The following is a 25,203-nucleotide window of genomic DNA, read 5'->3' as shown; positions in this document are numbered from 1 at the left end:
ATTATCCTCTCTTCTCTTCTCCTCTCCCCTGGTTCCTGGTTTCCTACCTAGCGCTTCATAAATGCAAAAACAACCTTTGATCTCCCCTTCACCATACATTCCCTGCAGGGCAAGCTTTTCTAACTGTGTGCTCTTCCAGAGCACAGATGTCTCCACATGACAGCAGATTTGCAGACCAAAGCAAACCCACCACGGAACTTTTACCTCCAGTGGGTGGTGGCCTGGCACTTCCACCCTCAGGGGTTGCCTCAGGACTTTCATTCACTGGGAGGGCATACTGAAAGCATGCCCACTTGGCCACTGCTACAGCTTATTTCTAACCAGCAAGGGGCCAAGTCAACTGTCCTGTAGAGTAGGCACGGAACTAGCAGAGGGACCCACCTACTTGCCCTTGCACACTTCCCCCCTTACCTTATAAAAGTGTCCACTTTCTGCTTCAAAGGGGAAGCAGCACTTTTAAAGAAAGGCAGGATGCTTTGTACCCCTTACCCAAGCTAGTTTCAGAATAAATTCACTTTTTTTTGGTACCAGGCCTTGCTCCTGTTAATTGGACTCTGCATCCGGTGAACAACTAACCTGCATTTTGGTTACATAATCATGCTAAAGTTTTTTTTTTTGTTTTTGTTTTTTTTTGTTTTTGAGATGAAGTCTCGCTCTGTTGCCCAGGCTGGAGTGCAGTGGCGCGATCTCAGCTCACTGCAACCCCCCCCTCCCGGGTTCGAGTGATTCTCGTGCCTCAGCCTCCTGGGTAGCTGGGATTACAGGCACCCGCCACCACACCCGATCTTTTGTATTTTCAGTAGAGACAGGGTTTCACCACGTTGGCCAGGCTGTTCTTGAATTCCTGGCCTCAAGTGATCTGCCCTCCTCAGCTTCCCAAAGTGCTGGGATTACAGGCGTGAGCCACTGAACCCGGCCCTATGTTAAAGTTTTTTAGGAATATTTCTCAGGATTTTTTTTTTTTTGACCTTCTTTTAGTGCATTACAGTGAGTTCTCCCTGTGTCTCTCTAAGCCCGTGTTGTCCAACAGGCTAGCCAACAAGCCACATGTAGCTATATACATTTCAATTTAATGAAATAAAATAAAGTCAGCTCCTCAACTGCACCACCAGTTTCAAGAATCCTGTGGCCACATGTGGCTAGTGCTGCAGACACAGCATTTCCATCACATCAGGAAATTCTACTGGGCAGGGCTGCTGCAAGCTGTTCAGGTTACAGGGTGGTTAGCAGGAGGCTGGAAGGCATCCACAGTGCTCTTAAAAGGTCACTAAGAGAGGCAACAGGAAATAGCAAGAGGCAGAATCCTGCTGAAGTCCAGAAGATTGGCTCTGACTGCTGACTGCTGTCTGACAGACCTTATTATCATGATCTGCAGGACAGAATGTGACCTGTTGATTTTTTTTAGTCCCTAACTGCTGGACATCCAGGTGACAGGGTCTGAGTTGATTACCACCAGCTCTGCTGACCAGCTGGGGAGATGAAGGAAATAATCAGACAAGAGCCATTGGGGCACAAGAGTGGTGCAGCTGGAGTGGAGAGATGCAGGGGAGGTGACAGGGGAGGTGATGGAGGAAGGCGGGGGTGGCCTGGGTCTTGCCAAGGACCTCAGCTGGACGTCATCCTGGGAACGCACCGAAGGGCTTTAAGAGATTGGTGATAAGATTTACATTCTCCAAAGGTCACTGGTTGCCATGGAGAGAAGAGGCGAGACACTGTTAGTTACTGCTCTTGAGCCAGCAGTGCCCTTAGCAAACTCAGAAAAGAGAAGGCAGAAGGCACAGGGCTGGGAAGTGCGTGGAGGAGGAAATGCGCTGGGGGACAGTGGAGGGGGATGGTGGGGCAGAGTGCAGACCTTAGAAACACGTCACTGAAGAAGTGAGAGGGCGGCCATGATAACCACTGTTAGAGCTACTGCATATTCTACAGTGTTCTCCGTCTGCTTGACACTGCTCTCAGCCTTTACGTAAACAGACTCAGTCTTCATTACAATCCTGTGAGGGATGTACTCTTACTACAGTCCTTATTCTTGGTAGTTATGTGCTACAAAGTTGCCACAAACACTCAACGAGCAAATTATTTAAAGGAGAAATACAAGGCGAGGTCCCCCGTAAGCTGCTGGTCACAACATTGTTACCAATCGATCAATATATAACCTTATTTCTGTTTAAAGACACCTTATGTAATATATATAGTTGATTCATTAATACTGATCTTGACTGGGCATGGTAGCTCACACCTGTAATCCCCGCACTTTGGGAGGCCAAGGTGGGAGGATTACTCGAGCTCAAGAGTTTGAGACCAACCTGGGCAACATAGAGAGACCTCATTTCAACTTGAAAAACAAAAAACATGAGGCTGGACATTGTGGCTCGCGCCTATAATCCCTGCAGTTTGGGAGGCAGAGGCGGGTGGATCACCTGAGGTCAGGAGTTCAAGACTAGCCTGGCCACATAGCGAAACCCCCACCTCTACTAAAACACAAAAATTAGCGAGGCGTGATGACATGTGCCTGTAATCTCTGCTACTCAGGAGGCTGAGGCAGAAGAATTGCTTGAATCCGGGAGGTGGAGGTTGCAGTGAGCCAGGATCGCACCATTGCACTCCAGCCTGGGCAATGAGCAAAATTCCATCTAAAAAAAAAATCAAAAACATTATCTGGGTGTGGTGGGGTGCACCTGTAGTCCCAGCTACTCAGGAGGCCGAGGTGGGAGGATTGCTTGAGCCAGAGAGGTAGAGGCTGCAGTGAGCTATGATTACACCATTGCACTCCAGCAGCCTGGGCAACAGAGGGAGACCCTGTCTCAAACAACAACAACAACAAATTAACTGATCTCAGGACAACAGCACCTTAACTCATGCCTGACAAAGCTTCTCTAACACATGCATTTTCTCTGTAAGGAACATCACAGCCTCCTCGTGCTCAACTTTGCACTACACTTGGAGACAATTTTAACAGAGAAATAACCAAGAAAAAAGCATAAAAATCTGAAAAACATGGCACTAACCAGACTGTGAAAAGGACACTGTTTTCACTATGACAGCTGAAATAAGAAGGCAGGGCAGCACTTTCTCAGACCTCGGCTGGGAACATGAGCATGGAGGAGCTCACATTTTTTTGCCGCTCTGCACACATCTTTGAAACGACCGCAAAAGGCCAGGGGTACTGATTTTGGGGTAACAAATTTTAGCAAGTGGGCAAATTAACAAGTACAGAATCTTAACGAATAAGGATCAACTATAGTCGTGTTTTACAGATGAGGAAACTGACGCACCAAAGGGTAACTTGCCTATACAGATACAGAGACGTTAAGTGGCAGAGTTGGGATTGAACCCAAGCTGTCTGGCCCCAGAGTCTGTGCACAGTGGAAGAAATTGTTTTCCCAGTAATTAAAGCAGCGCTCAAAACAACCAAGGAAAAGTGTCTGAGAATGTGGGGCTCACCTCAGGGAAGTTCCCATCTCTCCAGGATCCTGGCCCCTCAAACCTTAGTTGTCTTAGTCGCTGATACCTTCACAATAGCTGTTTTCGTTTGTGTGTATGTGTGTTTAATTTAATAGAGATTTGATGGTTGTTATTGGTGGGAGGGTCAAATGCAGGTTACTCATTCAAAGGCACAAGTAGAAGTCTTTCTTCGGCTGTTTTTAATCATAAAAAAGAACCGTTGCCAAATACTCCTTGCTTTATATTTTACCTGCTTTTGCCAATTTAATATTCCTTGGGCAACTGCTAAACCTTTTGGAACCTCAGTTTACTCCTCTGAAGGAAGGGATCGTGGTACTCACAACAAACCTCACAACCGTGAGCATAAAACAAGAGAACAGAAATAACCCAAGTACAGAGCCTGAGGGTATTCAGGCTCTTAACAAAAGAATGGAGACCTAGGTGAGAGGCAAACTTCCGCCTCTGCCTGAGGGAGGCTCCATTCTGTTCTGCTTGAGGGAGGCAAAGCTTGGAGGTCAAGGTCATAGGATGAGTGTTCTTCCTTTTTTTTTTTTTTTTCCTGAGACGGAGTCTTGCTCTGTCGCCCAGGCTGGAACGCAGTGGCGCAATCTAGGCTTATTGCAACCTCCGCCTCCCGGGTTCAAAGGATTCTCCTGCCTCAGCCTCCTGAGTAGCTGGGATTACAGGCGTGCAACTCCATGCCCGGCTAATTTTTGCATTTTTAGGAGAGATGGGTTTCAGAATGTTGGTCAAGCTGGTCTTACTCCTGACCTCATGATCCACCCACCTTGGCCTCCCAAAGTGCTGGGATTACAGGCATAAGCCACCGCACCTGGCCAGGATGAGTGTTCTTTCTAAAGCCACCCGGCAGCCACCTCTCCCTCTAACTCCAGGTCACCCGTGAGCCCTTGGACCACAAGTCATGGTAGGCTTGCCTAGCTTGAGGCTTCAGATGTGCGTGCTCACTCACACAGTGCCTGCTCATGGGATGCATTTGAGGAAATATTAGATAGTTTCTGGGCCTAAAGTCTCAGGCCCAGGGGTTAGGAACCACTTAACTCAATCATTGCCCATCCCCTGGTAAGGACTGGCCTGGATGGCCAGCAAGGAGCCCAGCTTTCCTTCCCAGGTGTCCCCTTGTCACCCCCGGCCCTGTCAAACCACAGCAGTTGAAGAGCGAATCAGGACCCATACCTCGCAGGGGAGGATGAACTGGTACCACCACTTTTGGCATCAAATGAGTTGATTATTGGCTGCCCCTTTGCTCAGCAATTCAATTCTGAGAAATTCCCTGAAAGGAACTTCTGTCCATGCACAAGAACAGTCACAGCAGCACCATCATAACAACAGAACACTGCAATCAACCAAATGTCACCTAAAGGAGCCTGGAGAGAGTGTGATATAGAGTGTGATATATTTACCCAACCAGCTACTATCCAGCAGTGAAAAATAAATGACAACTGCATGCATCAATGCAGATGACACTCAAAAACAGTGTTCAACAAAAGGGGCAAGCCATAGCAGAATAGATACAGCAGAACACCTTATATATAAACAATACATGGATTGGGGGAGATACAGAGGAGGTCAAACTCTAAGAAAAGGAAGGTACGATTAATAGAATTTGGGCTGGCAGATTCCTCCAGGGAGGACAGAGCAGTGATGGGGTGAAGACAAGGGCCTCCTGAGGAAGAAACAAATTCTATCTCTTAACCTGGTGTCAGGGATACAAGTATTTGTTATTTGTCTTAGTCTGGGATGCTATAACAAAATACCAGCCACTGGGTGGCTTATAAACAATAGAAATGTGTTTCTCAGAGTCCTGGAGGGTGGGAAATCGAAGATCAACGCACCAACAGCTCTGGTGTCTGGTGAGGGCCAGTTTCCTGGTTCATAGATGATGCCTTGTCACTGCGCTGCATTGGGCTGTTTTACGAGGGCACTAATCCCAATCGTATGGGCTCCACCCTCACACCTCATCACCTCCCAAGGGCCCCACCTCCTAATATCACTTTGGTGATTAGGTTTTAACATATGAATGGTGGGGTGACACAAACATGCAGACCATAGCATTTATTATTAGTTTATAAGCAGTATAAGTATTTTTTTACTTACTTATTTTTTTCTTTGAGATGGAGTCTCGCTCTGTCGCCCAGACTGGAGTGCAGTGGCATGATCTCGGCTCACTGCAAGCTCCGCCTCCTGGGTTCACGCCATTCTCCTGCCTCAGCCTCCTGACTAGTGGGGACTACAGGTGCCCGCCACCATGCCCGGCTAATTTTTTGTATTTTTAGTAGAGATGGGGTTTCACCATGTTAGCCAGGATGGTCTCAATCTCCTGACCTCGTGATCCACTCGCCTCGGCCTCCCAAAGTACTGGGATTACAGGCGTGAGCAACCACGCCCAGCAGCGTATAAATATTTATATATCCTTTTCTATGTATAAACTTGTGTAAATTGTCTGCAAGACAATAAAAATGATTTGAAAGTGAGTGAGGGTATAATCTGCTTGTTAGACCTAAAGCCAAAAGGTCATAGGGTCACAGGTGATGGTCTTGTCGCTCTAGGAAAATGGACAGATGTCTAAAAGTTGTCCAAGGCATGCAGAAGTGGATGCCACAGGAGCTTAATGAGTTATTTAAGAGGCAGCATGCTATGGTTTGAATGTTTGTCACCTCCGAAACTCATGTTGAAATTTAATTCCCAGTGTGGCAGTATTGAGAGGTGGGGCCTTTAAGGGGTGACTGGGTCATGAAGGTTCTTCGGTCAATAATGGATTAATCCATTCATCGATTAAGGGGTTATCCGGGGAGTGAAACTAGTTAGGCTTTATAAGAAAAGAAAAAGACACCTGAGGTAGCACACTCAGCCCCTTACCATATGACGCCCGGGGCTGCCTCAATACTCTGCAAAGTCCGCACCAGCAAGAAAGGACTTGACTTTGGACTTCTCAGCCTCCAGAGCAGTAAGAAAAAAAAATTTTACCATATAAATTGCCCAGTTTCAGGTATTCTGTCACAAGGAACAGAAAATGGACTAAGACATCCAGTTATCTCCTCCTCAAAGCTGTCTCCAGTATTTAAGAGGAAACGTTAAAGACGGAGCCCCTGTCACATCCCTCCGTCAAAAAACATAGGCTGCCTCGTGGAACCAGAGTCCTTCTCAGCCTCCAGGTAGGTAAGGCTGGGGGCTGGGGGGCTGTGCTCTTAAAAGCCATTTCTGTGGATTCTTGGTTCTGCTGAGTAGCCAGATGTGAGAACCAATGATCAGGTACTAAATACGCTGTCCCATGTGGTGGTCACCAGCCCCCGTGGCTACTGAGCACTAGAAATGTGGCTAATGGGACTGAGGACCTGGATTTTCAACTTTATTTAGTTTTAATTATTTGAGGTGATGATAAAGTAATAAAGTTATTAGGAGCCTTTTTTTTTTTTTTTGAGACAGAGTCTCGCTCTGTTGCCCAGACTGGAGGACAGTGGTGCAATCTTGACTCACTGCAACCTCCACCACCTCCCAGGTTCAAGCAATTCTCCTGCCTCAGCCTTCTGAGTAGCTGAGACTACAGGCGCCACCACACCCAGCTAATTTTTGTATTTTTAGTAGAGACAGGGTTTCACCATGTTGGCCAGGCTGGTCTCAAACTCCTGACCTCAGGTGATCCGCCCGTCTCAGCCTCCCAAAGTGCTGGGATTACAGGTGTGAGCGACCACAACCGGCCTAGGAGACATTTAAATGTGTTTGGAACAACTTGACTATGTGAACCTTCATTTTTAATTGTGAATTTTATAAAACTAAATACAGATCGAGCATTTACTTAGAAATTGTGAATTGATATATGCTGGAAGTATATCAGTATGAAAGAGTATGCAAGATATCTTATTACTGATTTTTTGTGTGTGTCACAGAATCCCCCAAAATCTTGGCTCACTGCAACCTCTGCCTCCTGGGCTCAAGTGATTCTCATGCCTCAGCCTCCTGAGTAGCTGCGACTACAAGCACCTACCACCATGCTGAGCTAATTTTTAGTAGAGATAGGGTTTCACCATGTGGGCCAGGCTGGTCTTGAACTCCTGACCTCAGATGATCCACTCGCCTCGGCCTCCCAAAGTCCTGAGATTACAGGCATGAGCCACTGTGCCTGGCCTCATTACTGATTTCTAAAATACTGATTACATGTTGGAATGATAATATCTTGTATGTACTAGGTTGAATACATATATTGTTGAAAATGATTTTTTTTGTCTTTTTAACTAGAAAATGTAGAATTATGTGTGGGGCTCCCACTCTGTTTCTGTTGAACAGCTGCTCTAGAAGTAGATGCAAGGGATAGAGAAAAGGGTGGGGAACAGGCCTTCAAGTGAACTCAGTTTCTGACGAATTTTGGAGACCAAGGGGACCTTAGGGTCAATCCAAGACAGTCAGGACTTTAAAATAATTAAACAGGATGGTGGCCCCAGTTGCCACTGCCACCCATCCAACTCCTCAAATACCCAAGACGTGCAAGGGAACTGTGGAACAGACAGGTTAAACAAATGTGATTAATTCAGTATAGAAAAAAAGAGGCCTAGCTGGTGACAGAGGTTGCTAACCATCTATCCATAAACGCAGTGTCCACCTCCTGGGTGCCAGCGCCAAGTTGGGTGTGTTTGTCAGTCAACAGCCCTTAACAGCCACCAGGTACCATCCAAAAAACTGTACCACCGCTTGTCATTCCCCTAAATTAAAAACTGTGCTGATGGCCAGACGCGGTGGCTCACGCCTGTAATTCCAGCACTTTGGGAGGGCGAGGCAGGCAGATCACCTAAGATTGGGAGTTCTAGACCAGCCTGATCAACATGGAGAAACCAGTCTCTACTAAAAATACAAAATTAGCCTATAATCCCAGCTACTCGGGAGGCTAAGGCAGGACAATCACTTGAACCCGGGAGGCAGAGGTTGCAGTGAGCTGAGATTGAGCCACTGCACTCCAGCCTGGGCAACAAGAGGGAAACTCCGTCTCAAAAAAAAAAAAAAAAAAAAAAACTGCTGACAACCCATGCTGTCCACACAGGCAGAGGTGGAAGCCCAATACGCGGCAGCTCAGGTACTGCACAGAAGCCAAGTAATAAATGTGTGCTTTCCTAGAGGGGATCTAAGGCCCACCATGGACAAACTTCCCTACTTTTCCAGAGATACTGGGAAATCCATTTTATTTATTTTTTATTATTATTTTTTGAGACGGAGTCTTGCTTTGTTGCCCACGCTGGAGTGCAGTGGGCGATCTTGGCTCAATGCAACCTCCGCCTCCGAGGTTCAAGTAATTCTCCTGCCTCAGCCTCCGGAGTAGCTGGGATTACAGGCGCGGGACACCACGCCCGGCTCACTTTTCTTTGTTCTTCTTCTTTTTTTTTTTTTTGTATTTTCTAGTAGAGTTTCACCATGTTGGCCGGGATAGTCTTGAACTCCTGACCTCAGGTGATCCACCTGCCTAGGCCTCCCAAAGTGCTGGGATTATGGGCATGAGCCACCGCACCCTGCCAGGAAATCCATTTCCTAAGTCCTAACTTTTAAGCACTGGCAACCAATCCCAAAGTTTCTTCAAACACAGTGTGGGCCAAATAACACGTGTCAGCGGGAAGTTTAAGCCTAAAGTACAAACTCCACAGAGCAACACAAATATGGCTTGGACGTGGCCTGCCTCTTTCATCTCCCCTAATATATGCGGTGTACCAGCCACTCAGAAGGGATCCCCTTTCGCCTTCCTGGCCTTTGCCCAGAAGGTTCCCTCCTCGTGGAACACCCTCCACCACTTCCTTGGCATCTTCAAGACCCTCATTAAATACCACGTCCTCCCCTTAAGGAATCTTCCTCATCCCCACAGCCATTCTTTGGGTTTCCTCCTTTTAAGTGGTGGCGTATCTGGGTCAGATATTTCTTTGTACCCCCAAGGGAAGAAAGGGGAACTAATTTGAAGTTCTGAAGACTTTATCTATGTTATTCCCATTTAATCCTCACACCAGGTCCGCAAAATGGGCGTCACCTTTATCTTCTCCCTACAGAAAACAAAGCCACGTCTCAGAGAGGTTAGGGGATCCCCCAAGGTCACATAGCTTTGCGGAGTGGTGCAGAATTTGGAATAAAGGTCGGGTCAGTTTCCATAAGCCTGGGCCCCTGCTGCTCTGGCTACTCCGCAGCTCTGAAAGTTTCACCTCCTTCCAGGAAACCATTTCGTTCAAAAAAATCCAGCCTTGAAAATATCAGGTGTGCGCGCGCCTGTGCGCGCAAACACACACACACACAACACACACGCTATATACAGATACACACAGACACACACATTACGTGTACGTATATACTAGCAGATACCATCTATTAATATTACTGAAACAAGTTATCGCAGAGAAGTGACAGGCATGGAGACAGCCGCAGACCCCTCGGATCCGGTCCCCTCCACCAGCCCGCCCTGCCTTCGCCCGTGCCTTGCCCCGCAGTCGCACTGCAGGGCAAAATGTCCCCTTTTCCATCGGAAAGCAGAAGCCAGTGTAAATGCAACCGGGAGAACTAGAGAAAGCGGTTGCCACGGCGCTGCCGCCGGGCCGCCCTGAGACGGAGCGGGGTGAGCCAGCCCAGGGCGCGTCCCCGGAGCGTCCCCGGAGCGTCCCCGGCGTGCGCGGCGCCTCCCTGCGCAGGCGTGCGGCGTGCGGCCCGCGGCGGTTCCCGGCGCTGATACTCACGGCGTGGCGGGGCGTGCAGGTCGCATCGATGCCGGTCCGCGGGCCTCGGCGGCCGCACAGTAGGGCCAGCTCTGCCGGCCGCGGGGCCCGGATGAGGGTCTGGGCCTGGGCCGGGCTGGGGGACGCCAGGAGGCCGGCGACTGCGCGGCGTCCGACACTCCACATGCTGCTCCGAGTCTCCCGCCCGCTCCGCCCTCCAGCGCCGGGCGCTGCGGCGACCCCTGGTGGCCACTGGCCGCAGGCACTCTTCTGTGGGGAAACAGCCAGAGGTTAGACCTCAGGAAGAACTTCCCAGCTTAGCACTATTCGTGCATTTAACAAAAATGGAGAGCCTGCTTTGTGCAAAGCACGGAGTGCAGCCAGGACCCCTGACCCCAGGGAGACTGCAGCCTGGTGACCTGCCGCTTCAAAAATTCTAAACAGGAGGAACTTGGGAGCTGCTGTCTTGCTGGGAAGTGGGTGCATGCACAATTGAGGCTGCTTGGCCGCCGGTGTGGATTAACAGCAGTTGGGTGTGTGGGGCCAGGAGACAGATGCCTTGTGTAAATCTGTACTCTGCCCACTTCCTAGCTGTGTGACCAGAGGGCAAGTTAATTAACTTCTCTGTGCCTTGTTTATAAAATGCGTTTTATAAAAGTTCCTACTTCATAGGATTGTGGTAAGGATAAAATGAGTTAAGCCCTGTAAAGTTTTTTTTGGACAGGGCATGGTTCCTGTTAAATGCACAATAAATATTGTTAATAGATTATTTATTTATTTATTTATTTATTTATTTATTTATTTATTTATATATTGAGACTGGGTCTCGCTCTGTCGCCCAGGCTGGAGTGCAGTGGTACGATCTCGGCTCACTGCAAGCTCCGCCTCCCGGGTTCACGCCATTCTCCTGCCTCAGCTTCCCGAGTAACTGGGACTACGGGCGCCTGCCACCGCGCCCAGCTAATTTTTTGTATTTTTTTTTAGTAGAGACGGGGTTTCACCATGTTAGCCAGGATGGTCTCGATATCCTGACCTCGTGATCCACCCGCCTCATTTATTTGTTTGTTTGAGACAGTCTCACTGTGTTGCCCAGGCTGGAGTGCAGTGATACGGTCCTGGCTTACTGCAACTTCCCCTTCCCAGGCTCAAGCAGTCCTCCCATTTCAGCCTTCCAAGTAGCTGGGACTACAGGGGTGCGCCACCACACCCAACTAGTTTTTGTATTTTTTGTAGAAAGGGGGTTTCACTATGTTGCCCGGGGTGGTCTTGAACTTCTAGGCTCAAACGATCCGCCTGCCTGGGCCTCACAAAGTGCTGAGACTACAGGCGTGAGCCACCGTGCCTTACCTATTGTTGATAGATTTTAAGAGAATTTTATTTCCGTTACATATTACAAAGGAATGCAAATTGTGAAAGTTTTCTTCACATTTTATATATGCTTTAGAGGATGTCAAATGTGAGCCGAGTGTGATAATGCATGCCTATGATCTCAGCTACTCAGGAGGCTGAGGCAGGAGGATCACTTGAGCCTGGGAGCTCAAGGTTGCAGTGAGCTATGATTGTGCCTGTGAATAGCCACTGCATTCCAGCCCGGCCTTCATAACAAGACACTGTCTTAAAAAAAAAAGAAAAAAGAAAATGTCAATTGTGTACACTTTTCATGGCAGAGAAGATGGGAAGGTACTAAAGTTCTTCCAAAGCCACTTTGTGAATCGTGAAGAGAGACATGTTTACATACTTAGGATGCTAAATGACAAGTGTCAAGAGGAATGTAAACTAACAGGTATGAGTGTTGAGTGGGAGATTTATATAGAGCTAGGGATGGGGGAACCAAGGAAGTATTCATGGAAAAAGTGGCGTTGGCACAGAGCCTTCAAAAATAGAGTAGAGGAGGTGGGATCTGATTGCCTATCAAAGAGGTGGTCCAGGGCATTCTGGATGAGAGACATCCTTCTGTGTTTAATTAATTCTAGGCAGCTGCTTATTAAGTACTGTTATGTATACGCCAGGCCTGGAGAAATCATTTTCCCCCTGCAAAGTATCTGGAGAGGGTTTTGATTGTCACAATGGGCAGCTGTGGGGTGGGTGTTTTCTACTGGCATCTAGTAGGTAGAAGCCAGGGATGAAACATCCTGTGATGTGCAAGACAGGCCCCAACCTGTGCAACAAAGAACTATCTAGTCCAAAATACTGCCAAGATTGAGAAGCTCTCCTTGAAGCCATAAAGGGAGAGCCCATAGGCATCAAAGGGGAGTGTTTTCGTTGCCAGCCATGGTCTCAGACTCTGCCACACCAACAGTGAGGCCCTTCCTCACACCATCAGAACTGCATTATATACTCAGAGAGAGAGAGCTGCGTCATTAGTTATTATTATTTGAGACAGAACCTTGCTCTGTTGCCCAGGCTGGAGTGCAGTGGCGTGATCTCTGCTCACTGCAATCTCCACCTCCTGGGTTCAAGCGATTGTCTCAGCCTCCAGAGTAGCTGGGATTGCAGGTGCCCACCACCACGCCTGGCTAATTTTTGTATTTTTAGTAGAGATGGGGTTTCACCATGTTGGCCAGGCTGGTCTCGAACTCCTGACCTCAGGTGATCTCCCGTCTCGGCCTCCCAAAGTGCTGGGATTACAGGCGTGAGCCAGCACGCCCTGTGCTGCATCATTATTAGCTAGCATGCTTAGCAAGTTCTGATATAGAAAGGTCACTAGCAAATGCTCCAGCTCCCTGCAAAGTTGATACCATTGCCCCATCTTTTTGGCCAAAGAAATAGACCTAGAGTAGCAGATCAGAGAAGATGAAGGCTTCGCAAGAACTTGTCCTTCTGCAGTTCCTTGGAGGTAGTCAAGAGGAATCAGGCACACTTGGTAAGAAGCTGGGGCACCGTGGCGTGGGCAGACAAAGATGTTGAGGGACCCTGTGGTTCGCTGTACCTGTTCCTCTCTTGGTTGCTTTTAGCCTCAAGTAGGCAGATCCTAATAGCTGTCAGGTTATGGGTAGGGGAGGGTTTCACCAGAATTCCCATGCTCTGCCATTAGGATATTTTGATAGGATTTATCAGAGGGCAATGATTATCAAATGTGGTCGCTGGGCCAGCAGCCTCAGCATCACCTGGAAACTTGTTAGAAATACAAATTCTCAGGCCCTATTCTCGACCTACTGAATCAGAATCTCTGAGGTTTCGAGGCCCAGCAATCCATGGTTTAACAAGACCTCCAGGTGATTCTAATGTGCTTTAAAGTTTCAGAAGCACTGCAGTAGCATAGGCCTTGGGCAAAATTGTGAGTTAAGCCACAGGTGCACACCACCACATCTGGCTAATTTTTTGTATTTTTAGTAGAGACAGGGTTTCACCATATTAGCCAGGCTGGTCTCGAACTCCTGACCTCAGTTGATCCACCCACCTCAGCCTCCCAAAGTGTTAGGATTACAGGCATGAGCCACTGCACGTGGCCCAGGCTAATTTCTTTTTCTTTTTCTGAGATGGAGTCTCGCTCTGTCGCCCAGGCTGGAGTGCAGTGGCGCAATCTCAGCTCACTGCAAGCTCCGCCTCCCGGGTTCACGCCATTCTCCTGCCTCAGCCTCCCGAGTAGCTGGGACTACAGGCGTCTGCCACTGCACCCAGCTAATTTTTTGTATTTTTAGTAGAGACGGGGTTTCACCGTGTTAGCCAGGATGGTCTCGATCTCCTGACCTCGTGATCTGCCCGCCTCAGCCTCCCAAAGTGCTGGGATTACAGGCGTGAGCCACCGTGCCCGGCCAGCTAATTTCTTATGGTGGCACATCACTCACCATTTAACAAATATTAATGAAGCCCTACTGTGTCAGGCACTGTTCTAGGTGCTGATTATACAGCAGTGAACAAGACGGGCAGACATCCCTTGCTTCTTATGTTCTATTGTAGGGACACTGATGATAACAAAATAAGGTAAACAATGTGTTAGAAGCCGGGTGCCTCACACCTGCAATCTCAGCACTTTGGGAGGCTAAGGCAGAAGGATGGCTTGAGCTCAGGAGTTCAAGACCAGCCTGGGCAACATATATCTCTATAAAAAATAAAAAATTAGCCAGGCTTAGTGGCATGTGCCGGTAGTCCCAGCTACTCAGGAGGCTGAGGTGGGAGGATCACTTGAGCCTGAGAGGCCAAGGCTATGGTGAACTGTGATGGTGCCACTGCAACTCCAGCCTGGGCAACAGAGTGAGGCCTTGTCTCAAAAAACAGTGTGTTAGTTGGTCATCAGTGGTATGGAGAAAAAACAAGGAAGAGGGAGAAGAGGTGTAGTAGCCAGCTTCCGAAAGGTCCCTCACCTCTTGGGATTCCATCCCTTGTGTAGTCCCTCCCACAGTGTACCAGGGTTGGTCTGTGTGACCAATAGTAGATGACCCAGCTGATAGTCTCTCCTGTCTAAGATCAGGTTATAGATGACTGCGGCTCTCTCTCTCTCTCTCTGATCACTCGCTATGTGGGAGCTGGTTGCCATGCTGTCAGAATCTACGGAGAGGCCCCTGGTGAGGACCTCCACCAGTACACAGCCCAAAGCCAGTAAGGACGTGAGGCTTGCCAGCAACCACATGAGTGAGCTGGAAGTAGGTCCTCTTGCCTCAGATGACCGCAGCTCTGACTGACAGCTGACTACAACCTCACGAGGAACCCTGAGCCGGAACCCTGAGCCAGAACCTTGGAGAAAGCCTTTTTCTCATGCCCTAGAGTTGAGAATGTAGATTGAATGTGCTCTGCTATGATTGCTGTTATTAGGCACTGTGGGAAGTGCTTTATATGCACTCTGGTTTAATTCTAATAGCCATACTGAGGGTACTATTATTATTATCTCCATTTTATACACCAAGGCTCAGAGGCTAATTCACCTTTCCAAATCCTCCAGCTAATAAGTGTCCAAGCTGGGACTCAAACTTGGGCCTTTTAACTGTGCTGCTATTCTATCTCTCCCTTGCTCTTTCCAGACCAGGCTTGGGACATAACACTAACACACCTTTCCTTTCATTTCATCTCTTGTCCTTCAGTCATTCCTAGACACTGACATTCATTGAGTTCCTTGGCTCTGGCCACAGTCCTCTCTCCCTTTCCCCTCTGGAGCATCAAATAGTGATTACAGTATCCACAGGGATGGTATATGCCATTTCACAGTTCCTAGAATCCACTTTTCTCTTCTCATAAAGCTTCAGCAAGCCATTCTCATCTTGGGTTGCTTGTTTGCCTGTTTTCTGTTACATCCATTCTCTGCACCTCATCTGTTTCTTTCAAGAAAACCTGATCCATGCAAATTACGTTTCCTAAACTCCTTTGCCAATTTGTTTCAAGAGAGGTTCAGCCAATGAGAGGCACCTGTGGGAGATTGGCAGGTGGGTGGCAGAGAGGAGCCTGGTATTTCTGCCCTCCTTTTCTCCCCTCCCTCATTCCCTTCAGGCACCATCTCCAGCAGTGATTGGGTTTCCTCTGTGGCTCCGCCTCTTGCTGGACAGACCACTGTGGTTTCAGTCTCTGCTCTGGGGCTGTGTTAACACCTTTTTCCTTCTGTTCCTCTATACGTAGTTATGGTAAATGCAACTTTTCTGCATTTCTTAATTTTGAGTTCATCTAATTCTTCCTGGTAGCTCTTTCAGTCCTTCTGTCACCTTTGCAACAAATTCCCTGTATTAGATTATCTCTGTGAATTGCCGGACCTAGGTTTTGTTTGTGAGGCTGGACCCCAGCTGATATTCATATCTGTTCTTTGGACTTTATTGCCATTTTAAATTGTTCTTTCTCAGGTATCTTCAACTATAGGATCCTGCTTTCTGATTACAACCTCCAGTTCCTTAATCTCAGGTCCTTTCTTCCATTTATCATGTTTGCTCTGTTCACTCACTGTTCTTCCACCCACTCACTCATCAACCTGTCAAGGAGAAAAGCCAAACTCTATAAAATATTTAAAGTGTTTTATTCTGAGCCAAATATGAGTGAACATGGCCCCAAGGCACAGTCTCAAAAGGTCTTGAGAATATGTGCCCAAGGTGGTTGGGTTACAGCTTGGTTTTTTTTTTGTTTGTTTTTTTTGAGACAGAGTCTCGCTCTGTTGCCCAGGCTGGAGTGCAGTGGTGCCATCTCGGCTCACTGGCTCACTGCAAGCTCTGCCTCCCGGGTTCACGCCATTCTCCTGCCTCAGCCTCCTGAGTAGCTGGGAGTGGACTGCCACCACACCTGGCTAAGTTTGTGTGTGTGTGTGTGTGTTTGTGTGTGTGTGTGTGTGTGTTTGTGTATTTTTCATAGAAACGGGGTTTCACCGTGTTAGCCAGGATGGTCTCGATCTCCTGAACTTGTGGTCCACCCACCTCGGCCTCCCAAAGTGCTAGGATTACAGGCGTGAGCCACTACGCCTGGCCACAGCTTGGTTTTTTATGTTTTAGGGAGACATTAAGATGTCAATCAATACATGTATACATGTGAGGTATACATTGGTTTGGTCCAGAAAGGTGTGACAACTTGAAGGGCAGAGGGTGCTTGCAGGTCATAGGTGGATTCAACAATTTCCTGATTGGCAACTGGTTGAGAGTTAAGTTATTATCTGAAGACCTAGAAGCAATAGAAAGGAGTGTCTGGGTTAACATAAGGGGTTGTGGAGACCAAGGTTCTTGTTATATAGATCAAATCTCATAGGTAGCTTAGAGATTATAGATGCAAATATTTCCTATGCAGACCTTTAAAAGGTGTTAGACTCTCAGTTAATCTCTTCAGGGATTTGCAGGGCCTGGAAAAGGAAAGATCCACTTACGTTAAAAGAGATTTTTGGGCCGGGCGCGGTGGCCCATGCCTGTAATCCCAGCACTTTGGGAAGCTGAGGAAGGTGGATCACGAGGTCAGAAGATCAAGACCATCCTGGCTAACAGGGTGAAACCCCGCCTCTACTAAAAATACAAAAAAGAAAAAAAAATTAGCCAGGTGTGGTGGCATGCACCTGTAGTCCCAGCTACTCAGGAGGCTGAGGCAGGAGAATCACTTGAACCTGGGAGGCAGAGGTTGCAGTGAGCTGAGATTGCGCCACTGCAATCCAGCCTGGGCGACAAAGTGAGACTCTGTCTCAAAAAAAAAAAAAGAAGATTTTTTTACAGATGTAAATTCTCCCCCATAAAAGAAAGCTTTGTAGGGCCATTTCAAAATATAGCAAGGAAACATATTCTGGAACTAACTTTGGGAGGAACTTAGTTCATAGTTTAACTTTGAAACAAGGACGATAACAGCCCTTTCCCAAAACAAATCCCCTTCCTGCCTGGGGACTAGACTGCCTTTGCAGAACCAACACATTAGCCACAAGATTAGAAATTATGGTTTAGGAGTCACGCAACTGAAGGCGGCCAGATTCTGAACCTTCCCAAATTGCTCCTGGGGATAACATCACTATTGTAAAATCTAACATCAGGGCTTGAGATATTTTGCAGACCCTGCACTCAGTGGATCAGCTGGCACCACCCAGACCAATCAACTGGCTCATCTGATCTTGTGGACCCCCCAGCAGGAACTGACTCAGCACAAGAGGACACCTTTGATTCCCTATGATTTCATCTCTGACCTGACCAATCAGCGCTCGTGACTCACTGGCCTGCACCTACCAAATTATCCTTAAATGCTCTGATCCCCGATTCTTAGGGAGACTGATTTGAGTACTAATAAAACTCTAGTCTCCCATACAGCTGGCTCTGTGTGAATTACTCTTTCTGTATTGCCATTCCCCTGTCTTGATAAATCGGCTCTGTCTAGGCACTGGGCAAGGTGAACCCACTGGGCGGTTACAGACTCCAAAAGGGAGAGGGTATAATGAGGCATGTCTGACCCCTACCCCTTCCTGGAGTGGCCTGAACTAGTTTTTCAGGTTTCTTTGGACTCCCCTTGGCCAAGAAGGGGGTCCATTTAGTCAGTTGGGGAGCTTTGAATTTTAGTTTTGGTTTACAAACCCATCCATCATTTTTTTGTTGTTGTTTTTTTGTTGTTGTTGTTGTTGTGGGACGGAGTCTCGCTCTGTTTCCAGGCTGGAGTGCAGTGGCGCGATCTCGGCTCACTGCAACCTCCACCTCCCAGATTCAAGCAATTCTCCTGCCTTAGCCTCCACAGTAGCTGGGACTATGGGCGTGCACCACCACGCCTGGCTAATTTTTGTATTTTTAGTAGAGATGGGGTTTCACCATGTTGGCCAGGATTGTCTCGATCTCTTGACCTCATGATCTGCCCGCCTCGGCCTCCCAAAGTGCTGGAATTACAGGCATGAGCCACCGCGCCCGGCATCCATCCATCATTGGCTATTGAGCGTCCACAGTTCCACGCACTGTGGTTGCTGATGATATAGTGGTGACAAAGATTGATAATCAACATGTTCTCATGGAGCTCACAGTGTTGCGCAGGAGAGAGATGATAACGTAAAAGTATTTTCAAAGTCACATAAGTGCGAGGATGGAGTAATTATAGGATACTACAGAAGCGTATGAGAGTCGCCTGGTCTTGACTTGGTGGAGGTGGTGACAGCATGAGTTTCTGAGATCAGAGAGATGAGGACCAGGTGAAAGAGGGCAAGGAGGAAAGAGCATATCAGAGGGGATAGAATGTACAGACCCAGAGGCCAGATGTCCTCATCTAGTACAGTGTTGGAGAGGCTGAAAAAGCGAGATTCTCGAACAGACTCAAGCTTGGATGTATTGGGCCCTAGCTCCTGGGGTTCTGCAGTTCTGAAAGGTCTGCAGCTTACCCCTAGGGTTGCAATCTTCTTATTCTTTTTTAACTCCAGGTTAGGCACTTCTGTTCCTCACAGTTCAGGTTCAGCTCCAGCCCTCTTTGTGCATTATAATGCATACAAACTCTTCAAACCTCCTGCATTTCCTGAATTATGGAACTGGTCACTGGATGCCCCCTTTTCCTTGCTTTATTTGTATAACTTTCTTCTGTCTTCAAGAGCTATCTAATTATTAAGATAATTGAGTTGGGACCTCTCACTTCTCAGCTCTTTGTTCTATAGGCTATAAAGCATTTTGGGGCTCCTTCTGGGAAAACATTAATCGATTTAAATCAAGGGCATGCACCCAAATGCTGCAGGGGCCAGGCAGGTGCCAGAAATGAGTGGCAGGCCCTATGGAACGCTTAGCCTTCCTGGGCTGCCTTTTTCTTTCTTGCTCTGCTGGAGACATGGCATAAGCACTATTTTACTTTTAATGCTAATGTAAAAAAAGAAAAAAAGCCCGCAGAGCCAACAGGATGATAAGCAGCAACTGTCATTAGCTCTGTGCGGTGGTGATAGTTGGGAGGGCAGGAAGCGCTGTGAAGTGCAGAGAAAACGCTTACGTAAAGTGCAATTGCAACTCAGCATAGCTGAATGGTGTCCTGTGGAAACGTAGGCCCACTGTGCACAAATGTTACAACAGGAGACTGAAATCTGGATGATCTGGGGTATATGAAACTGACTGCTCTTTACATTGAGAAAATAATTATTAAAATTTAAAATACTCTGTTTAGGCCTCTATATTGAGGTTAAACAAAATGTGTTCATGGGCTCATCCGGTGGTTCTAAAACTCGGCTGTGCATTAGAATCACCTGAGGAGCTTTTAAAGTCCCAACGTTCAAGTCACATGCCTGGGCAGTTAAGTCAATCTCTGGAGGCAGATTCAGTCATCAGTATTTTTTTTTTTTTTTTTTTTTTAGACAGAGTCTTGCTCTGTCACCCAGGCTGGAGTGCAGTGGCGCAATCTTGGCTCACTTGCAACCTCCGGCTCCCGGGTTCAAGTGATTCTCCTGCCTCAGTCTCCTAAGTAGCTGAGATTACAGGTGTCTGCCACCACACCTGGCTAACTTTTGTATTTTTAGTAGAGACGGGGGTTTCACCATTTTGGCCAGGCTGGCCTCGAACTCCTGACCTCAAGTGAGCTCCCTGCCTCGGCCTCCCAAAATGTTGGGAATACAGGCGTGAGCCACCATGCCCAACTCAGTATTATTATTATTTTTTTAATGTCTCAGGTGATTTCAATGTGCAGTTAAAATTAAGAACCACTGCTTTTGATGAGCGTCGGTTTGTGAGCTCTGATTTATAGGGCATATTTCGGCAGAAGGATGTTGTGAATGTTCTGTTCCCCCTGGGCCTTCTGTTAATTGGCAGGTGTCACAGATGGTAAGTGCTGCAGACCAGACTTCAGAGGAAATCGTCAAGCGTTCTCCTGTTTCTCCAGGGCCTCAACTCTTCATCATGAAATGTGGGCTGTTACAGTGATAGCAGAAGAGGTCACCAAGAAACTCATATGCCATTATAGTTTACATGAGTGCCGAAGCTCCTGTCACAGTCCATATTATCTGTATCTAACATCTTGTCCTGGGTACAGTTTCTCATTCAGCCACTTGGCTGTACCGTCTGTATGTTGCATGATAATTACTAGGCATTGTACATGTGCAGTCACATTGCAACCATGTGACAATGCCCACTTCTTGTGTAGGTGTGCACAAGAAATTCTCTTCAAGGTCTCAGAAGGACTGAGTACGGCAGGCCTCACAAGACGCGGCCATGATGGGCAAATAGCAGTGCCTGCCATTCCTACCCCCATCCTCAGATAGTGGAGTTTCCCACAATCCCCCTCCTTGACTCTGTTCTCTCTTGGCTCACGTTCCTTGGCTAACACTCTCATACCTCTTAAATCTGTGCTGCCAATGCTTATCTGTCTACTAAGTTCAATCCCAAATTTTCAATGGCTAATTAGACATCTCTACCCGAATGTCTTAAGGACCCATGAACTCAATGTGTTCAATCCTGAGTTCATTATTGTCTTCAATTGTTTCTTTCTTTCGCTTCCCGACCCCCGCCTTGTCTCATTTGCTTTGCTTAAACAAAAAAAACCTTTGCTTCTTTTATGTGGAAAGACACATAAAGGAAGAACTGAAAAACCAGGGCTCAGGACAGAAGGCAAGGAACTTATTGGCCAACAGCTGTAGAAACATGGACAGCCTTCTAAGATGCTGTATTTGGATGGCTCCTTTACAAATGCCTCAAGTCCCCATGTGTCTCTGCTCAAGACTCAATTCCTGAGAGAGATAAACTGATTGATCTATCTTGGGTCCTGTGGCCATCCCTGACTTTGACTCAGGTGAGTGGGTTAGATTGGGAACCCAACAGAATCAGATGAAATGGGGTAGAAGTAATCCCTCAAAGATAAAACAGAGTGCTATTACCAGGAAAAGGCGAACTACAAAATATGGGGAAAATAATTTTATAAAAATTGTCTCCCTTTTGTGGATTTAAACAATATATAAAAGTGACACATAAAATATAAGTAAATGCATTTGTGAGAAACCAATGTTTTACCTCATTTTTATTTTAATAAGTAATTCATGCTCAAAATTAATTTCAGCAGTTCAGAAGTTATAAAGTGAGAAGTAAAAATTTTCCTTCCTTTAATTTATGCTTCTCTAAGTGCCTAGTGCTATTCCCTAGGGGTTATCAGTTTTGGCAGTTCTTATATGTCAGAAGAAATATTTTTAGGTAAGCAAGTTGGGCCTATTTCTAGGACTACTTTCTTTTCAGGTCCCAACAACATTACAATGCTCATTATCATGTGTGCCAAGCCCCTTCTATAAATATTATGGCGGCCGGGCACGGTGGCTCACGCCTGTAATCCCAGCACTTTGGGAGGCCGAGGCAGGCAGATCACCTGAGGTCGCGAGTTCGAGACCAGCCTGGCCAACATGGAGAAACCCCGTCTCTACTAAAAATACAAAATTAGCTGGGCATGGTGGCACATGCCTGTAATCCCAGCTACTCAGGAGGCTGAGGCAGGAGAATTGCTTGAACCCGGGAGGTGGAGGTTGTGGTGAGCCGAGATCGCGCCATTGCATTCCAGCCTGGGCAACAAGAGCAAAACTCGGTCTCAAAAAAAAAGAAAAAAAAATTGTGGCAAAATTGGTGGTACCAAGGGATGAATGATTGCCCAAACTTTAAATACATGGAGTACTTTATAAATTATTGTCATTATTTCTGAACTTCCTGACTCTCATAATTTTTCATCTTTCATATAACAAAGGCCATGCCAATTTTTAAATCAACATTTTATAGATCATAAATCTGACTTTTGAAAACTTTGTGTTCAAAAATGTTCTTTTACACTATTCTGCTAATAAGGAGAAAACAAATTATTAATAGAAGCTGGCTTGTCAAAATCCAGGTATGGTAAGTATTTCTGGACCAGAACATGCAGTGTTATGTAAATAATTCCCTGAGTGATAGAAATTTGTAGTTTATTTCTTGTTTGAATCCTGGTGGAGTTTTTTCTTTTCTTTGCTCCCGTCAATATTTTGCAGATAGAGAGGAAGTTAGAATTGAATGATCCAAGCCTCATGCAATTAGCCATTTGGAAACTGCTATATAAACAGTAAAGAGGAGAATCAGCTGGCATGACTGCCAGTGAGCAGTTTTTTTGGGAGAAGAATGGTCTTGATTGCCTTTCATTGGGCCTACAGGAAAGCAGAGTTGGCTTTCACCTCTTCATTTGGCCCCCTAGGCAAGCTCCAAGCAGATCACGCAGAGGTATTTTATCTTGCTACACAATCTTTTCCTTCTGAAAGGGTTTCTCTGAATGCAAAGAGATCCCTGTTTCCTTGGCCTGCTAAGGACTCCCTTGCTCCCCAAGGCCATGGAGAAAAGCAGAATGGAAAGTGGAGAGAAATAACAAATGTAATTATTCTGCGGCTTGTTCTGGGATAAATACTTGATGTTCTGACCTGTAAACGAAGCATGGGGACATTTCTAGCATGCAACATATGTTCCCTCTAGACCCCTGTGTCTTCCTAATTGAACTTCAGAGATTAATGCCACAAGAATTTGTCATGGAATGGCACAGCCTGCTTCTAAACAAACTGTCCCACTTCCAAGGCGTGGGTCCAAGAGAATGGCTTCGCACTAATTGCTCTGTGTGTATAAATTTCCACTGAATAATCTGGAGGTCAGTTAGAAATGGGCAGAATTTTAGCAGATCTACTGTGATGAAAATGAAGAGGAGATCACTGAGATTATGGGGGAGATGTGGAATTTCCATCTGCCAGGGATTTGCCTTGACCCAAAGCACAAGGGGCAATTGACCCTCCTGCTATGTTCTTGTTGAGGGAATGTGGAAGTTCAGATGATCAACAGCAGATTTTTCTCCTTTCCTCCTCTTCGTCTCTAACCTGACCGTCTCTGAATATACAGTCAGTACCCAAGTACCGGCCCCAGGTTAACCATAAACTCAGAACCAGGCCTTGCACACAGTACACACCTGCTTGACCAACATCTGCTGAACTGAGTGGCAAGAATTCACAGTCACAATAGAAACCTTATACTTGGAGTGAAGTAATCAGGAATTCCTCTCCAACTTGCTTAGTTTCAGCCAGCAGGGCTGGGTGGAAGGGTGTTGTTTACTTGCACTAGCTACAGGTGAAGTAGTCAGGGTGGGTTGGCAGAATTAGCTGTCAAAGGGCAAGAAGGAGAGAAAATAGGATAAACGGATATTCCTGTAGCTCAGTGTTTATGATGTAGGACAGAATGTTTGCACAGAATTGACTGGGGAGAGCAGCTCAGAACCCACCCTGTGAGTGCTGGCTGTCTTCTGGAGGGTGTGTGGGGCTGACATGGTGGCCTGGGGGAGTGATGGAAGGCCCATCATCTATGTACTTTGACTTCTCATAAACTCCTATGGCATGTTTTTAATAATTGATAGAATAAGTAAACAAAGTCATTATAGAAGACCTGAACACTACTACTAGCCAACCTGACCTAAGTGACATTTGTAGAACACTGAATCCCCAAACAGCAGAATACACCAGAATATACATTCTTCTCAAGTGCATATGGGCCGTCTACCAAGAAAGATCACATTCTGGGCCATAAAATGAGTCCCAAGAAGTGTAAAACATTTTAGGTCACACAGAGTATGTTTTCTAACAATGGAATTAAATCAGAAATCAATAGGAAAATTCTTGAAAAATCCCAAGTATTTGGAAATGAAATACTTTTAAATAGCTTATCAGGCAAAGATGAAAAGGGAGCTTGGAAAATATTTTGAGCTGAATGAAAAGGAAAATACAACATACCAAAATTTGTGGGATGCTGCTAAAATAATAGGAGGAAATTTATAGCACTAAGTGATTGTAATAGAAGAAAGATTTCAAATGAATGACCTTAGTTCCCACCTTAGGAAATAAGAGCACATTAAACCAAAGCAAACAGAAGAAAGGAAATCATATGTATGTGTTAAAATAAAACATTACATGCAGTAAAATTGAATTTTGGTGGGAAGTATACAGTTCTATGAGGTTTTTTTGGTTTTGTTTTTTGAGATGGAGTTTCACTCTTATTGCCCAGGCTGGAGTGCAGTGGCACAATCTCTGCTCACTGCAACCTCTGCCTCCTAGGTTCAGGCAATTCTCCTGCCTCAGCCTCCCGAGTAGCTGGGATTACAGGCATGAGCCACCACGCCTGGCTAATTTTTTTGTGTTTTTAGTACAGACGGGGTTTCACTATGTTGGTCAGGCTGGTTTCGAACTCCTGACCTTGTGATCCGCCCGCCTCCACCTCCCAGAGTGTTGGGATTACAGGCTTTAGCCACTGCTCCCGGCCAGTTCTATGAGTTTTAAAACAAATGTAGAAGCACCAGCACAATCAGGATACAAACATGTCCCATCACTTCCCACATTCCCTCGGGCTGTCCCTTCACAGTCCAACCCTCCCCTAACCCGAAGCCCTGGCAATCACTCATCTGTTCTCCGACACTAGTTTTTGCCTTTTCTAGAACGTGATAGAAAAGGATTCATACAGTAAGTCCCCTTTGGAGTTGGCCTTTTGAATTTATCCATATTGTTGAGGGCAGCGCCGTGATCTTGGCTCACTGAAGCCTTGACCTTCCAGGCTCAAGAAATCCTCCCATCTCAGCCTCCCATGCAGCTGGGAACTTAAGCGGAGGCCCGGGGGGATCGTGGGGCCGCAGCCAGGACAGCCAGCCCCAAGGGCCGCCGCCGCCACCGCGAGACCCCGGGCGCCACCAACCGCCACGCGCAACGCCTCAGCCACCCCCGGCCGCCGCC

General features: G+C 46.8%; 2 protein-coding genes across 2 annotated transcripts in view; one reads left to right on the top strand and one right to left on the bottom strand.

Moving 5' to 3' along the window:
- Window positions 1-16,639, bottom strand: part of FXN (frataxin) — a 34,286-nt gene extending 17,647 nt beyond the window's left edge. The window contains exons 1-2 of the mRNA XM_032139125.2: window positions 16,569-16,639; window positions 10,155-10,403 (exon numbers count right to left, since the gene is read on the bottom strand). Of these exons, the coding sequence (XP_031995016.2) occupies window positions 10,155-10,403; window positions 16,569-16,583 (264 nt within the window). The 5' untranslated portion in view covers window positions 16,584-16,639. The remainder of the gene's footprint in view (window positions 1-10,154; window positions 10,404-16,568) is intronic.
- A 3,630-nt stretch (window positions 16,640-20,269) lies between these two features.
- Window positions 20,270-25,203, top strand: part of PRKACG (protein kinase cAMP-activated catalytic subunit gamma) — a 6,469-nt gene continuing 1,535 nt past the window's right edge. Inside the window, 2 exon segments of the mRNA XM_058431161.1 lie at window positions 20,270-20,354; window positions 21,166-21,236. Coding sequence (XP_058287144.1) covers window positions 20,270-20,354; window positions 21,166-21,236 — 156 coding nt within the window.

The sequence above is a fragment of the Hylobates moloch genome, unplaced genomic scaffold (assembly GCF_009828535.3).
Source record: "Hylobates moloch isolate HMO894 unplaced genomic scaffold, HMol_V3 SCAFFOLD_19, whole genome shotgun sequence".
Taxonomy (NCBI): domain Eukaryota; kingdom Metazoa; phylum Chordata; class Mammalia; order Primates; family Hylobatidae; genus Hylobates; species Hylobates moloch.
The sequence above is the reverse complement of the archived record's forward strand: the minus strand, read 5'-3'. Positions and strand labels throughout refer to the sequence as shown.